Genomic DNA, 16,671 nt, shown 5'->3' with positions numbered 1-16,671 from the left:
TTCCAACATGTATATACGATCACACATTGAAACATGCATATAATATGGTGTGTTTATGGAAAGGGTGGAGATACAGATATATACTGCTCGCACATATATAAAATATTCAGGGGGTTCTACATTTTGATATATTGTTACAACTCTTCAATAAACCATTTAGTGTACCTTTTCAGCAGGTTTTTTTTTTTTAAATTCTTCTACCACCTCTTTCTAAAAGAATTTTATTGAATAAATCCAAAGTACTTGTCCTCAGAGGACTCAGTTTAGTGTTTAAGTATCTGAATTACACAAATGCAAAATACAAAATTTGAAAACAAAACAGAAAAACATTTTCCTAATCAGCTAGCCCTTTGTTTGGCCAAGCAGGCAGAATGTGAAGTGATGTTACAGGGGGAAGATCTTACATAACATGGCTGCATAGCTGCTCAGCATTCTTTCCCCCTTCCAAACATTTAGTTTTCCATTGTTTAGATACATCCATCACAAAGTAAACAGCAGTGCTGCTGTCCTGTTTTCCCTACTTTGCTGAAAACCTTTGCCTCAGTCACACATGTGCAGTAGTCGGAACTTGCCCCTCCATTCCAAGCCAGTCAGTGTAATGGTAGTATTTAAATGATCCCAAATAGGCTTTGACATTACCATTAAGCGAACAAGCTAGTTCTTTTATCTTCTTCTTTTAAAAATAAGAACATTCAGGCTCTTGCAAAGACTGCAAAGTTTCTATTATTTTTAATGACAGGAAAAGCAAGTTTGAAGTGTTTTAGCTGTGTTAGTTCCAGGATATTAGACAAGATGGGCGAGAGATCTTTTATTGGTCCAACTTGTGTTGGTGAAAGAGACAAGTTAAACTTCCAACATGAACCAACCTTCCCAAAAAAAAAAAACAACCCACAAAACTAACTTTAGAGAAGATATGGGAAGTCTCATTCTAAAAAGCAATTTCAGAACGTTAAGTGTGTGCCAACAAGAAGGTATGAGAGCGCATCGGAATGAAGAAAGCCCTAACATGCTGTGGAAACACTTTGATACTATGACAGGTATCAGAGTAGCAGCCGTGTTAGTCTGTAGTCGCAAAGAGAAAAGGAGTACTTGTGGCACCTTAGAGACTAACAAATTTATCTGAGCACATTACAGTGTGTATGGTAACACCCATTGTTTCATGTTCTCTATGTATATAAATCTCCCCACTGTATTTTCCACTGAATACATCTGATGAAGTGAGCTGTAGCTCACAAAAGCTTATGCTCAAATAAATTTGTCAGTCTCTAAGGTCCCACAAGTACTGCTTTTCTTTATGATACTATGTAGCTTTTTAAACTGCATCAGAGGAATTCACATCTTTAACGGAGAACACTGTACACTGATATTAAACTGTACCTTCGTTTTCCATAATGATGTTGACGATTCGCCCCACAGTATCGTTATTGTCATTTACACTTTCATTCATTTCTATGGGGGAAAAACAACAATATATAGTCAGTATTACAGCCTCCTATAATTTTTTTTCCTATGGTAAAGTAAGGAGAACAGGAGAACATCTCATTTTTTAAATATATATTTATTCCATACGTATTATATCACTGCATATTAAAACCCAAACACACACTTTTTATGGATTTTAGTAACAATCCTGAAGACAGTCCTGCAGCCCTTATTCAGGCAAGGTTCTCTCACTAGAGACATCAGGACTGAGTTCTTAAGTTCATGTATTTCATCTAATACCCCCTGAAAACACAGAGTTTTCATAAAACTTTGAAATATCAAACTTCTATCATCACTTTCATCCTCCTTCTCACCTAAATTTTAAGACAGCAGAAGGAATATAAATCTCAGCAGAAAATGGGTTTGGAGATTAAGTTACCACATATGGAATACCTCACACTTGACTAGTAGCAAATTAATGAGTTGTTGCAGGGAAGCTTGCACTGCTATATTGTTAACCACAGACTTCAGTAGCTAAGACTATATATTCAGCGCCTTTCACTACAACTAGGAAGACAAGAGTCAGGTACTGCCAGCCCCAAGCATTCAAATATCAAGAGCCAGACCCTCCCAAAATCATGAGATTATCTTAAAAATTGAAAGATTTTATAAAAATACTAAATTTTAGATTTTTGTTTGCCTTCTAGAGTTTGAATCTTTAGGATTTGCATTTTCAAGCTTTTCCACACAACACAGGGATAGAAACATTTTTTTAAATGAAAGCCAAGATTTTCATTTAACAGCATGACTCCAGGAGCCAAGGCTTTAAGAAAAAGCACTTAAATATAATGAGTATGTAAATATACCTGTGTAAAAAAATCTCTGAATTGAGAACTCTGGTGGGGGAGTCTCACAAAAAGCCTTCTCAAAGTAGTTTAAGGGGTAAAAATTGACTCTGTGACTGTGCATAATGAATACACCACTGCTTTCCACCCTATTATAGGGTTGACAACTTTCTAATCCCTGAAAACAGAACACCCCTCCCCCACCCCTTTACCGAGGTCCCACCCCCTGCCCTGCCTCCTCCTCCGAGGCTCTGCCCAGCCCCCCACCTGTCCCCCACCCCAGCCCATTACTCGTTCCCTCATCCCCTGGAACTCACCTGCCACCTGCAGAGCTGGGCTGGGAGGAGCTGGCGCAGAGCCTGCCCAATAGGGGCACAGCGGGGGTCGGTCCCTGGACCGAGGGGCTGGCGAAATCAGGGCATAATGGAGTGGGAGGGCAGTCTCCAGACCAAGGGGCTGGGGTGGGGAATTCGGGGCACAACAAGGTCCATCCCTAGAGCAAGGGACTGGGGCAGAGGGGGAACTGGTCCCCGGAGCGAGGGGCCGGGGTGGGGAAATCAGGGCACAGCACGGTGGGGCTGGGGAATAGGGGCAAAGCAGGAGGATCCCCAGAGCGAGGGGCTGGGGAATCGGGGCAAAGCGGGGCAGGAGGGCAGACAGGTTACCTACACACCCCCGGTTGGTGCCGGAACCTACTTTGGAGCCTGGTCCAGGAGCTAGCCAGTTCTCTCTGTCAGGCTGGGGGTGGGGGGGAAGAGCAGCAGCTGCTAAGCGGAGCCGCTCCTCCAGGCTCCAGCATCAGCTGTTGCTCTTCCTGTCCCCCAGTGGCAAAGGCCGCTGACCGAAGGCTGCCAGTTTCCCTTTTCAACCGGACATTCCAGTCAAAAACTGGACACCTGGCAACCCTATGTGGCAACAAAAATATAGAAAGTCACTTCCTTACTCAATATTTTAATTTTATTAGACCAGGAAAGGCAGCATTATCCCTAAAGCTACTTGGTCTCTCTGCTTCACTGAGGAGCTCCTGCCTGTCTCCTGAAGAGAGCCCACCCTACCATTCCTACCTGACTTCCAGCTACAAAGTTAAAGAAAAATACCCACGGCTCACAGGGTCTCCCAATAAAGACAGCAACAGGAACAACCTACCAGGCGTAAGCTTTTCTCCTCTGCTCCCAAGTCAAATAAGTAACTTCAGCACCACATGCTACTGAATTCATGGAGCCACTAACACACACTGCAAGTACACTTTGACAAGTAAGGGGACAAGAACAAGAGCACAAAGAAAAAATGTTAGAGAAGGGGGGGAAAAAAGAAAAGAAGGGGAAAAAATGATGGCAGCAAATGTGTTAAGGCCTGACACCAAAGAATATAGCCAGAGCACACCAATGTTCCAATCCATCACAACAGGGGAGGAGAGAGAGGGTGGAAACCGTAGTACTGGAGTATTAAATTTACTCAAATAAAATTCAAGTATCTGCACTGTTAAACATACACCAAAAAGTTATGCTTTAAAAAAGGCTGGTTTATGGATGTCAATCTTTAAAAGAGTTATGCACTGCACACTATTGCTGCAGACAGCAGATGAAATACAGAAAAGTGGGTTCGCTATTCAAATCGCAGTTTATAGTCACAAAAGCTATAAAGTATTTTGTATGCAGTGTTGTTGTAGCGCAAGGATTGGCAACCTGTCAAAAGTGGTGTGCCAAGCATTCATTTATTCACTCTAATTTAAGGTTAGGCGTGCCAGTAACACATGTTCATGTTGTTAGAAGGTCTCTTTCTATAAGTCTAGAATATATAACTAAACTAGTGTTGCATGTAAAGTAAACAAGGTTTTTAAAATGTTTAAGAAGCTTCATTTAAAATTAAAACGCAGAGCCCCTCAGACCAGTGGCCAGGAACCAGGCAGTGTGAGTGCCACTGAAAATCAGCTTGCGTGCTGCCTTTGGCATGCGTGCCATAGGTTGCCTACCCGTTGTAGCATGTTGGTCCGAGGACATTAGAGATACAAGGTCGGTGAGGTAATCTCTTTTATTTGACCAAAGTCTGTTGATGAGAGACACTAAGAGCCCATGTCTCTCTTACTGGACTAACATCCGTTGATGAGAGAGACATGGGCTCTTAGTGTCTCTCTTATCAACAGACTTTGGTCAAATAAAAGAGATTACCAATTCCCAATGTCAGTCCTCTAAAATATACTTTTAATACCTTTTTTTGAAGGATCAAAGTGTCCAAAATACTTCATGGAGACAAGGTGTGTGAGGTAATCTCTTTTATTTGACCAAAGTCTGTTGATAAGAGAGACACTAAGAGCCCATGTCTCTCTCATCAACGGATGTTAGTCCAGTAAGAGAGACATGGGCTCTTAGTGTCTCTCTTATCAACAGACTTTGGTCAAATAAAAGAGATTACCTCACACACCTTGTCTCCATGAAGTATTTTGGACACTTTGATCCTTCAAAAAAAGGTTTTAAAAGTATATTTTAGAGGACTGACATTGGGAATTGGTAGAATTTCCTAATAGAGGTCACTTGGTTAGGTTGGGAATGGCCAAAAGTAATTACCATTTAATTGTCTGTTAAGTCAATGTTCTTAAACTATTTAATCGAGGATATGTATTATGAGAGAGAGAGAGAGAGAGAGCGCGCGCTCCCGCTATGGATCATTCCAGATTAGTAACATACTGCATAAAAATGAACAAGACGACATTGACATTACTTACCTATCTTTTCTCGAAGTTTTTCCTCTTCAATTTCTTGTTCGGCCTCTGTTCTACACCGATATCCTTTTTTCTTAAGCACGTGACAGATGAGGATCCCCAAAAGGCCCATGATGAAAAAGACAGGAACCAACCCATAAGCAAGATATTCTGGATGCATGCCACTTCCTGTGCGATCACCGACAGCTTGAGATGTAGTACTTTCTAAACCATGGCTTGCCAAAATATTAGGAAAATCTTGATTTCCTATGTAAAATAAATACATGCTTATGAAGCACAGTTCTAGATAATACTTTGCACTTTCAAGCAGCTCTGACTTTAGGCTCGCAAAGGACTGGGTGAATTGTGAGCCTGATCCTAAGACCACTGAAGTCAATGGGAGTCTTTCCACTAATGGATCCAGGTCCATTGATGAATTAAGCCTCAAACCCCTATAAGTAGTTGGTATTCTCTTTTACAGATGGCGAAATGAGCACAAAAGGTGAAGCAACTTGCTTAAGGACACAGCAGTTCAGTGGCAGAGCTGGGAACAGAAGTCAAGAGTCCAGCCCTGGTGGCCCCAGCTCTACCCACTAGGCAACAATCCTTCCACAAACATTCATTATATTTCAAAATAAGGAGAAAAAACGTCAAACTTTCTTTTAATATAGTTAAATCAAAGTTTACGTCAATACAGATCCTTGAAGATACCATGAATTTCATTTTGTTTAGCTCAGACATAGAATTTAAGACAGAAAATCACTAGGTTGAAATCCCACCTATACACCTAGTCACAATGAGAAACTGACTAGGGCTATCACCATAAAGATGGCCCATTTTACAATACTTTCTGTACTATCTGAAAGGGGAAGTGTATGTACTGTCACAGATCATTACAATAGTTCATTGAATTGGAAGCATACCTGCATCTCTGTAGCTATTATGTTGCATTGGAATACTATCTACTGTTCGGATTATGCCTCTGAACCTGCTGTTTAAGCCATGCTCAGATGCACCCCCAAACTCATTACCTCACCACTCAAGAAGTTTATCTCCAAAGCAAGCAGACTTCCAAAATGCTGCCCAATGTTACCAGTGGCTAAATACTATCCATTACGCATCCTTACCTGGGACAAAATGGAAAAAAAGAACATCAGTGGAATGACGAGTGGAAACGGATCTGATGTAAAACGAAAAGCAGTTCACATCTAATCTAAAATACTGAACAGGTTCTACTGGAGGCAAACCAGATGCCTAGCCATTAACTTTAATGAATATGCAATTGTTTCTATGCCTCCCTATCACTCATCATTTGGTCCTACCACACTGAAAGATCATTCGTCCCACTCCCATCCTGCTGCGGATAAACATTATAAACATTATCCACACCTACATCTCAGAAGCACTAAATAATGCCGTTACCTCCCCTTGGATTCGAGGATAACCCAACACCACTTTAAAAATAGGACCCTTGCAGCTCTTATCTTCCATACAAAAAATTGAGATACTGGAAGGATCCATATCTTCCCTATCTAAGAGGGGAAACTGTATTTAGCACCAAAGATGCCGAACTTTCAGCTTTCCCTGGGGATGCTCCACCCCCACTCCATCCCTTCTCCCAAGTCTCCAACCTCGACCTGCCTCTTTCCCGAGACTCCGCCCTGCCTTTTCCTGCCCCCACTCTGCCCCAACACCCCCTAGAGTGCCCTGCCCTCGCTCCGCTTCTTCCCGCCCCTGCTCCTCCCCTCCCCCCCAGCGCCTCCCTCCCACCATTGAACAGCTGATCAGCGGCAGGTGGGAGGTGCAGGGCGGAAGGGGAGGAGCTGATCTGCGGGGCCCACCAAACAACTGTCTGGGGGGTGGCTGCTGAGCATCCACTTCTTTTTTTATGGGTGCTTTAGCCCCAGAGCGCACACAGAGTCAGTGCCTATGTTTAGCACGGACCCTTGTGATGGGAAAAATATATATCACCAAATTTAGGAGAGACAATCTGTTCTTCCCATACTGGGGTACTACAAGACATATAAAGAGGCTTTTACAGCAGAAATAACATTTTATTTCATCTTCTTTTACTCTTCCTCCCCAAATTATTTCTATATAGCGTCTGCCCCAGCTACTAAATCACAGGCAGATCAGCTTGTAGGTCTGCCTTACCTAAAGATATTAAATATTGCAGAGAATGTGGGAATGCTTTCCTTTCCACTATCAACCCTCTTTCCTCCCTGTCCCATCCCCCCACCAAATAATTTTGAAGTTTGGAAGGAAAGGCAGATGGCTAAATTAAGACGACCCACCAACAGCCAGTGGAAAACTACAAAAGGTGTGAGAACAACTGCGCAAATGGATTCTCCTCCCTAAGACAGCCTAAAACAAGCGCACTCTCAAAATACCTGAGCGCCACTTATGGACTAGGCACGATGAAGGCAACCTCTCTGCTATAGCAGTTAAGTCTACAGTTACCTGTGCCAAACTTGCTAGCTTCCTTTGTACTGCTCAGAGGGCTTAGCTTCTATCCCATTCAACCAGTTTCTCCTTTTGTTTCTCCCACCCCCCATCTCATTTCCCTTGAATTTTGCAATATTCCTGGATTTATGGTTCTGTGACATCAGCAACAGTTGGGATGGAAAAAGGAAATGCTGCAGCTCAGCCTTCAGAAGTGGCATTACATTTTTTTTTAACCTAATTCTGGAGAGAGAGAAAGGGACCCGTGTGCATGTGCGTGAAAAGGAGGACGAAGCGAGAAGAAACCTTTGCGGGTTAGGTTTAGATATTTTGTAAGTATGGACTCAAACAGCAATATAGTTTGGAACGGGACGGACAAATATTTAAATTTGTATTTGAAATGTATTTAAAAATTTTAAAGGTATACTCTGTACTATAAGGTATGTAAATAGATACTTGTTTTTAGTTACTGCAACAGTGTGTTTGCACAAAATGGCTTAAAAAAAGAGGATGAAGGGAATACAAGTCAAGAATTTTATGAAGTTTTTGCAAAAAAAGTGAAAGATCTCTAGCAAGTTTTTTCTCTGCAGAAAGAACTCCCAACATTTGTGCAATTTGATAATTTAATTTAAGTAAATGTAACTTAGATTTGAAATACATGAACCAGGTCCTCACTATTCCCTCTTTGCTGAAGATCTTTAGCAAGAATGTTGAAGGATCTTAATAGCGATGTTACATGACAACAACCTGGAACTGTAGCTTTCCCCAAAAGCGAGCAAAGAAATTTTGATAAAAAGAAGGTGGTTTCCATTACGGAAATGTCTACACAGAAGTTCTTATGGAATACTGCTACTCACATAGCTATTTCAACAGAGAGAGTTGACATTTGGCTTTTTTTTTTTTTTTTTTTTTTTTGCAGTTTTTTCATTTTACCACCAGAAGCCAAACAGATCAGTGGAGCGTCTCTTGCCCATTTTAAGGACAGGGTAAGGGATTTTTTCATATTTGCAAGAACCACACTCTCAAGACACAGAGGGGATACAGAGGATGAGTGGAAGATAGCAAAAAAGCTTACCAGCTACTGTAGGTATTCAATGACAAGCTGCACACAGTGCAACAGTGTTTTGGGGGCCTGTACTACAAGCACTGAATGGTAGGACTGGATCATGATGCAAATCTGGGATGATCAGCAACTGCTCCTGAACTTTTGTATGTGGAAGGTCACGTTCCTGTTGTTGTATGTGTTAGGATACAGATATTCAGGCCTGTCGGTAAAGGCCTGTACTCGAAGAATTTAGGTGTATTCTTATCACTTGGCTAGTTAAAGGTATAAAAGAAAGAATCAAAATCACTGTCTGCCAGTGTAAGGTCCTTCTCTTACTGTGACAGTCTGAGGCCCTGTGCTTAGGCTAAGACCTTTGGCTAAGCAACAGAGGCAGCCATAAACTGGGAAGTGAACGGTCACATCCTCACATTCACAACTAGTCACATTGAAATAAGGTGCTATTGGGCTGTTAGGAATACAATCCCGTCCTGATAGTGCCTATCGCCTCCAGAGAAAGGGAAGTGCCTAGAAAATGTAAAAGGAAACTTAGTTTGATAGCATCCTGTCTGGCAAGAACTCACTTATCAATAGCTGGGATGTAAAATCCTCACTTCTGTATTGTTTTGTCATTATAGTTCCCACTTTGCTATTGTTTGTCTGTATAATCTCTGTCTGGTTCTGTGATTGTTTCTGTCTGCTGTATAATTAATTTTGCTGGGTGTAAACTAATTAAGGTGGTGGGATATAATTGGTTATATAATCATGTTCCAATATGTTAGGATCGGTTAGTTAAATTTCAGGAAAATGATTAGTTAAGATATAGCTAAGCTGAACTCAAGTTTTACTATATAGTCTGCAGTCAATCAGGAAGTGAGTGGGTGGGTGTGTGCGTGGAAAATGGGAACAGGGAATGGGGGTGGGGAAAGTGGAATTATGTTTTGTTAAAGGGGAAAATGGGAACAGGGAATGGGGGTAAGGAAACTGGAATCATGTTTGGCCAAGGGCAGGAATGGGAACAGGGACACAGGTGTAAGGCTCTGTGGTGTCAGAGCTGGGAAGGGGGACACTAAGGAAGGAAACTGGAATCATGCTTGCTGGAAGTTCACTTCAATACACATCGAATTGTTTGCACCTTTGGACTTCGGGTATTGTTGCTCTCTGTTCATGCGAGAAGGACCAGGGAAGTAAGTGGGTGAAGGAATAAGCCCCTTAACAGTATGCCACACTCATCCCAACACTAAAGTGCATAGACACCAAGACGAGAGCTGCTCAGACAGTAAAGAAAGGGATGATAATTGTTCTCTGGAAGCTTGCAACCCCACAGTATGCCAACATTTTTATGGCGGACTTAGAACAACGCTTCCTCAGCTCTCGTCCCCTAATGCCCCTACTCAACTTGCTCTACATTGATGACATCTTCATCATCTGGACCCATGGAAAAGAAGCCCTTGAGGAATTCCACCATGATTTCAACAATTTCCATCCCACCATCAACCGCAGCCTGGACCAAGGGGATCTCTGTGACCGAACCCATCACAGCCAGTTTATACAAAGTTTACATGCAAAACTGCACTGGATTAACAAAAGGTGCTATTTTAAACTGATTTCGCTAAATTTGTCCAAAACCCTCGGTAGACACACTGAAGATTTAAAACTAATTCATATCACTTAAGCTTTCAATGGTAAAGTTACATATAAAAGCTAAGGTGGCAAATATTTTAAATCATTGTGTCACCATAGAGGGATTTGCACAGACTTAATTAGAATCAGTTTAAAAACCTATTTTAGTTAAAACAGCACAGCTTCTGTACATAGACAAGCCCTGTATTTCAACAATCTCTTTTAGGGTATGTCTACATTTAAAACGCTACAGTGGCACAGCTGCAGCAGTTCAGTGTAGACACTCATTACAGCAACAGGAGGGGTTCTCCCCTCACTGCAGTAAATCCACCTCCACCATGGACCCAGAACTGTCCACACTGGGGGTCCACACCGGGGGAATTTTTCACACCCCGACATGTGTAGCTATGCCAACTTAAGTTTTCAGTGTTGACCAGCCCTTACACTGCAGATAAGGCCCTACCAAATTCACGATCGTGAAAAACACATCATGGACCGTGAAATCAGTCTATTGTAGGGGAGGGGCAGGGCTGGGGGCACCCCAGCCACAGGCTTCTACTGTGGGTCAGGCTCCAATCGCTAATCCCAGCCCAGGCTGGGGAGGGACAGGACTTCCTTTTCCCTTGCAGGAGCCACTCCACAAGCTGGTCAAACCCACCTCTGGGAACCTCCCCCAGCTGTAGGAAGCTCTGTGGCAACTGGCTGGGACAGGCCACAATCCAGGCGGAGAGGCTGCAGCCCCAGCTATCAGCACCCCTCACCCCGACCCAGGCGGAGAGGCTGCCAGGAAAACCCAGATGTAGGGTAACCTGCTCCCCCATACCCTGCAATCCTCACTTCATGCTGCTGCTCGCAGTGGGGCTGGCTTTAGAGCTTGGAGCCCAGCCAGCAGCTGCTGTTCTCTAGTTGCCCAGCTCTGAAGGCGGCAGCAGCCCCCCAGCAGCAGCGCAGAAGTAAAGGTGGTGATCTCATAACTCCCCGTCAGTAGCCTTTCCTATGACCCATGTGGAGCGGGTTCGTCGGGGCTCATCCCTCCCCGGGGCAGTGGGGAACCACACCGCCTCCCTTAGTCCTAGCACTGGCCCCTGGGGAATCAGTCAGGCCACAGGAGTCCTGGCTCAAGCCGTCCCGCAGGGGCTGAACACACATAGGTAACAAGTGAAAGTTAACAAGCCCAAGCCTGGGATGTGGGCAGGGCAGTAAAGAGTCACAGCTCAAGCCCTTAGGCAGGGGCTGAGCAACAAGTTACACAGTCAACAGGCCCAGGCCCAGGCCCAAGCCCAGGGTGGGGCAGCAATGAATTCAAGTCTCAGGCCCTCAGATAGGGGCTGAGCAGCAGTTTATATAGGTAGGGAAGCAGTGAGTCTAAGGCTCAGACCCTCAGGCAGGGGCTGAGCAAACACAGGTAAATAGCACACCCAGGCTTCAGGCTCCAAGAGGCCTGGGAGGGGGGAGACTGCCACCCACATGTGGGGTGGCGCAAGCCCTTCCACTCCACTGCGTCCCAGCCCGGAGCCCTAGCAGCAGCCAAAGTCCCGCTGTTGTGTCAGTGCGGATCCCGGCCGTGTTGCAGCCAGACTTGGATCAGCTGTCCCCGGGCTACTTCCCAGCTCCCCCTCTGGGGGTACCTGGGTCAAGGTGGTGTCCTCAGGGGGGTCGATCACCATTGGATCTTCTGGGTAGCTGGCCAGGGGTAGGCTCAGCAACTCTTCTGGGTAGCTGGTGAGGGGTAGGCTCGGCAACTCTCCCACATGCTGATCTGTGTCAAGTATTGGCTGGTCGAGCCAGTCTCCAGGTCTGCCACTGGTTGCTGGAGTCTCCCCAGCAGGAGCTGGACAGGAGGCATCTGGCGTCTCCAGCGGCTGTTCTTTGAGTGAGCTCTGGGGTTGGGTTCTGATACTTCCTGTCCAGTAATTAACCCTCTGGAGGGGGGTGGGCTTGGAGTACTCTGGCCCTGCCCACTCTGGTGGCCAGTGGATCTTGTCCCTCTCCAGGGCAGCGGGGGACCACACCGCCTCCCTACACCCCCTTTTGGATCAGGCCCATGGTTACAATACCCTGAAATGTCAGATGTAAACATCTGAAACCATAAAATTGACTATTTTAAAAATCCTATGACCATGAAATTTTCCAAAATGGACCGTGACTTTGGCAGAGCCTTAACAATAGAGGATAGTTGTCACTATCATTTCCGATACTCAGCTGAAAACTGAAATTTAAGCACAACGGTGATTATCTCCACACTTCCCCGAGACTTACATCCAGTGGCTCACAGATGTGAAGAAGTGTAGCTGAGCAGCTGTCTTTTTAGAAAAGGGGAAGGGAAGAATTTCATAATAAACCCAGAAAGAAAATGAGTCTGACTCTCCCAGTCTCTTATGAGTTCCCTGTCCCAATGTTTTACAAGTCCAGTTTTCAGAAACAAGGTCCTGCCCATCTGATGATACTTGGCACTAACTGATTTTTAAAAAGAAAATAGAAAAGGAGTACTTGTGGCAGGGTAAAGCTTATGCAGGGTAAATTCATAAATTGTCCTCCCGCTATAACACTCAGAGATATACACAGCTGTTTGCTCCCCCCCGGTATTAATCACTTACTCTGGATTTATTAACAAACAGAAGTGAATTAACTATAAAAAGTAGGATTTAAGTGGTTTCAAATAATGACAGAACAAAGTAAGTCACCAAGCAAAATAAAGCAAAAACATGCAAGTCTAAGCCTAATACTTTAAGAAACTGATTTACAGGTCATCTCTCACCCTCAGAGATGTTTCAATAAGCTTCTTTCACAGACTAGACCCCTTCCTAGCCTGGGCCCAATCCTGTCCCCTGGTACAGTCCTTGTTAGTTCCAGCAGACATCTTAGGTGTTAACTGGGGGTTTTCTCCGGACTGGAAGCCCCCTTTGTTCTGTTCCACCGCCTTTTATAGCTTTGGCACAAGGTGAGAATCTTTTGTCTGTGCTTGTCCCCACCCCTCCTTCTAAATGGAAAAGTACCAGATTTAAGATGGATTCCAGTATCAGGTGACATGATCACATGTCCTGTGAGACCCCAGCCTCCATTCTTCCTGGGCTGGCCCACAGGTGTATATGAAGGTTTGCAAGTAAACGGAGCCATTTACAACCAACTGTCCTGTCAATGGGAGCCATCAAGATTCTAAACCACCATTAATGGCCCACACTTTGCATAATTACAACAGGATTTCAGAGTTATACTTCTAGCTTCAGAAACAAGAATGATGCATGCATACAAATAGGATGAATACACCCAGTAGATTATAAACTTTGTTATAAGAAAAGTAGTACTAGTGGCACTTTAGAGATTAACCAATCTATTCGAGCATAAGCTTTCGTGAGCTACAAATACCACTGAATGCATCCGATGAAGTGAGCTGTAGCTCACAAAAGCTTATGCTCAAATAAATTGGTTTCTTAGTACTCCTTTTCTTTTTGCAAATACAGACTAACACGGCTGCTACTCTGAAACCTCAAACAGCAACAGGAAGCATCTGAAGACAAGTCATCTGCCTTGAATTTGTGTGACTTAATTTTGGATCCAAGTTTAACTTAGACATGCCAAATTCATATAAGAAAAGCAAAAAAACAGCCCTGAAACCAATATTTTAGAGTTTTGTTTTAGCAAAAATTGGGCAACTTGCAACGTGAGGTGAACCTGAAAAGACAAGAACTTTCTTGCTACAGCTTTGAAACACTGCAGGGACCTCCTTACCCTCAGCTATGCCTCTAGTTATGGGATATTACACAAGAAGCTGTACCAAAGTGAACCCTCATCGGTGGGGGAGGACCTCTTTCAACTATCAGAAAAGTAAGATCGCCAAGAGAAAGGCTCGGAAGGGAGAGAAGAAATACCCAGCCCGAGCTCTGCTTCTCCTCACCCAGCTCGGGTGCCCAACCCGGAGACTACATAATACAACTCCTCAAAAAGCGCCTGTGGCCCCAGCCTGCCGCTCTCACTTCGGGCAGAGATTAGGCGACTCCGGAGGCGGCGCCTCTCAGTAACAAGCGGCTGCACTGGGCTAGTTAGCCGGAAGGACCGGGGTCGCCCCCAGAGCTCCGGCTGCCTCTGCTCCCCGCCGGGCGTGCCCAGGCCAGGCAGGCAGGTAGTGGCGAGCGCGCCGGCCCCCGGGGAAGTCAGTGCGCAGGGAAAGGGAGGCAGAGGGGGGCGCTGCGCTAGCGGACGCCTGGGTGGGACGGGGAGCCGGGGGAAGATACGGGGAGGGGTCCCGGGAGATCTATGGGCTGGGACGGGGACTGAGGGAGGCTCTGGGGCGGCCCGTGGCGGACGCCCACGGAGGAACGCTGCCTGCTCCGGGGAAGGGCGGCGGGGAGAAGCACCAGGGTGCTCGGCGGGAGTCAGGCGCGCAGCACCGGGAGGCCGCAGCCGGGGCAGGCGAACCCAGGCGCGGGGAGAGGCCCTAGGGAGGGCTAGGGAAGGTCAGGGGCCGGGAAGCGGGTGCTCGGCGGGGCGGCGGCGGCGGCTCCAGGCCCGGCCCAGCGTTCGTTCCCCCCCCCCCCCCGAAACTCCCGCGCGGCGCAAGGAAACAACGGAGTCACCCACCGAGGTCGGAGGGGTTCCCCTGGGCGCCCGGCGCAGGGGGAGTCGGGGAGACCCACGGAGCCATCACTGATCCCAGCGGCTGCAGCTCGCGCTGCACGTCCCCGGCCCCGGGGGCGGGACCCCCTAGCCTCCGCCTTCCCCGCCCCGCCCCGCCTCGCCTCGCCTCGCCTAGCCTAGGGGCTGCGTCGCTCCCTCGCAGCACTGAGCATGCCCGGGGGGAGCGGATGTAGTGACTGTCCGACGGCTCCCAGCCCGTGCCATCACTGCAAGGAAGCAAATGTAATATACCAATAGCTATGTTCCTCCTGCTCCTGCCAAATGCAGATTGGGGACACAAAAGCGGGGGGAGAGGGAAGCTGGCCTAAAGCATAAAATGTCACCTAAAGACAAACGTTTCCCTCTTCTCCTTGTGTGTTTCCCCTGTTTACCCGTAGTAAAGAGTAAATTTGCAAAGATTACCCCAACATTTTGCGAGAATTACCCCCTACATTTGGAGCCTGAACCCTTCAAGTTTCAGAGTAACAGCCGTCTTAGTCTGTATTCGCAAAAAGAAAAGGAGGACTCGTGGCACCTTAGAGACTAACCAATTTATTTGAGCATAAGCAATGCATCCGATGAAGTGAGCTGTAGCTCCCGAAAGCTTATGCTCAAATAAATTGGTTTGTCTCTAGGGTGCCACAAGTACTCCTTTTCTTTTTGTGAACCCTTCAAGAGGATCAACAGAGAGCTCTTGGAAGTATTGGCTGCTGCATGGCTTGTTTGATCTAAAGAGAGTATTCCTTATCCATGGCTCTAGCCACCTGTACCTTTTGAATAACATTTGAAATATGTTTGAAAGAAATTTAATATGCTTTTAATTAATAAAAGGTCCATTTTTAAGATGACACGCTGGTTTTTAAGAAAATTGTGTTTGGCTGTAGGCATGATGAATTTTGCCCACAAAGGAATACGTTTCAGAATTTGTCTTAGCTTTTTACCCCTCTTGACACCATTTCATTTTTTGTTATAATTATAGTAAATAGTGGAAGATGATCTCCTGAGGTCCCTTCCAACCCTGATACTCTATGATTCTAAGTGGAATGAGAGCTTCATAAGAAACCACATACGTTTGGCCAAATCCTGCTTGCTTGCAGTTTATGCCAGGGCTGAATGATTCAATGCAAGCTGATAAGGGGTACCTAAAAGCCCTTGCATTGATCCACTTGAACTACACAGGGACAGAGTTGGGGTTGGGGCAAGTTTGTGTCACAAAGGCAATAATATGGTGGGGGGATATACATAATTTTGTGTAAGAAATGCTGAAATAGGCAGTTATGAAATAACCTGCACACAGTGAGAAAAAGTTTCTCCCTGCCACCTGTTAATTATAATCTGGCATATACTTTGAAGCATATATATCTTTTACCATTCAGTTGAGTTTTTATGTTACTGATGTATTTTAAAAACTCCTAACTGTTGTAACTCCTGCTTTTTCCATTATTTTGAGATGGTGGAGCATCACAAATGGCAAGGAGTCGGACCAAAGAGCTGAGTGTTAGGCTGTTATGGCTTTCCTTTTTACCAACTCCTCACAGAAAATTGTTGAAAAACATCAGCTGGCCAAACTTCCTTCTTTGAGGGGATTATCAAAAATAGGAGGCACTTAGTATCTGAAGTCCTATTGACTTTCACTGAGACTTAAGCATATAAGGACCAGATCTGAAAGGCATTTAGGTACCTAAAGATTTAGATAGAAAATCCTAGTGGGATTTTCAAGAGCACCTGGATGCTTAACTCCCATTGAAATTAATGTTGAGAGGAACAATGCCTAAATATCTTTTAAAAATTTGGACCACAACGACTAAGCAAGCATTGTAAGTACAATTACTTCCCTGTCCTCCCTCTATTTCTGTGTTACCCCCTCTGATTCATTTCTATTTCCAGAATATGAATTGGATGTCAATAGTGAAAAAGTTAAAAAAATGTGGTTCGCTGTATTAATTCACTTGTCTGAATCAGACATTGAGAAAGATGGTGATAAA

At 45.1% G+C, this 16,671-nt stretch overlaps 1 protein-coding gene across 5 annotated transcripts in view; it reads right to left on the bottom strand.

Annotated features, from left to right (window-relative positions):
* RELL1 (RELT like 1) overlaps window positions 1–14,780 on the bottom strand; it is a 37,453-nt gene extending 22,673 nt beyond the window's left edge. For all 5 annotated transcript variants that reach the window (XR_014711455.1, XM_084627267.1, XM_084627268.1 and 2 more), the window contains exons 1-3: window positions 14,651–14,780; window positions 4,990–5,232; window positions 1,378–1,449 (exon numbers count right to left, since the gene is read on the bottom strand). Coding sequence is in view for 4 of the 5 variants with exons in the window: in XM_084627267.1 (XP_084483393.1) it covers window positions 1,378–1,449; window positions 4,990–5,232; window positions 14,651–14,714 (379 nt within the window). In the remaining variant the exon portion in view is untranslated. The remainder of the gene's footprint in view (window positions 1–1,377; window positions 1,450–4,989; window positions 5,233–14,650) is intronic.
* Window positions 14,781–16,671: the final 1,891 nt, after the last annotated feature.

This window comes from Lepidochelys olivacea (assembly GCF_965140295.1).
Source record: "Lepidochelys olivacea isolate rLepOli2 genome assembly, chromosome: 4".
NCBI lineage: Eukaryota > Metazoa > Chordata > Testudines > Cheloniidae > Lepidochelys > Lepidochelys olivacea.
The sequence above is the reverse complement of the archived record's forward strand: the minus strand, read 5'-3'. Positions and strand labels throughout refer to the sequence as shown.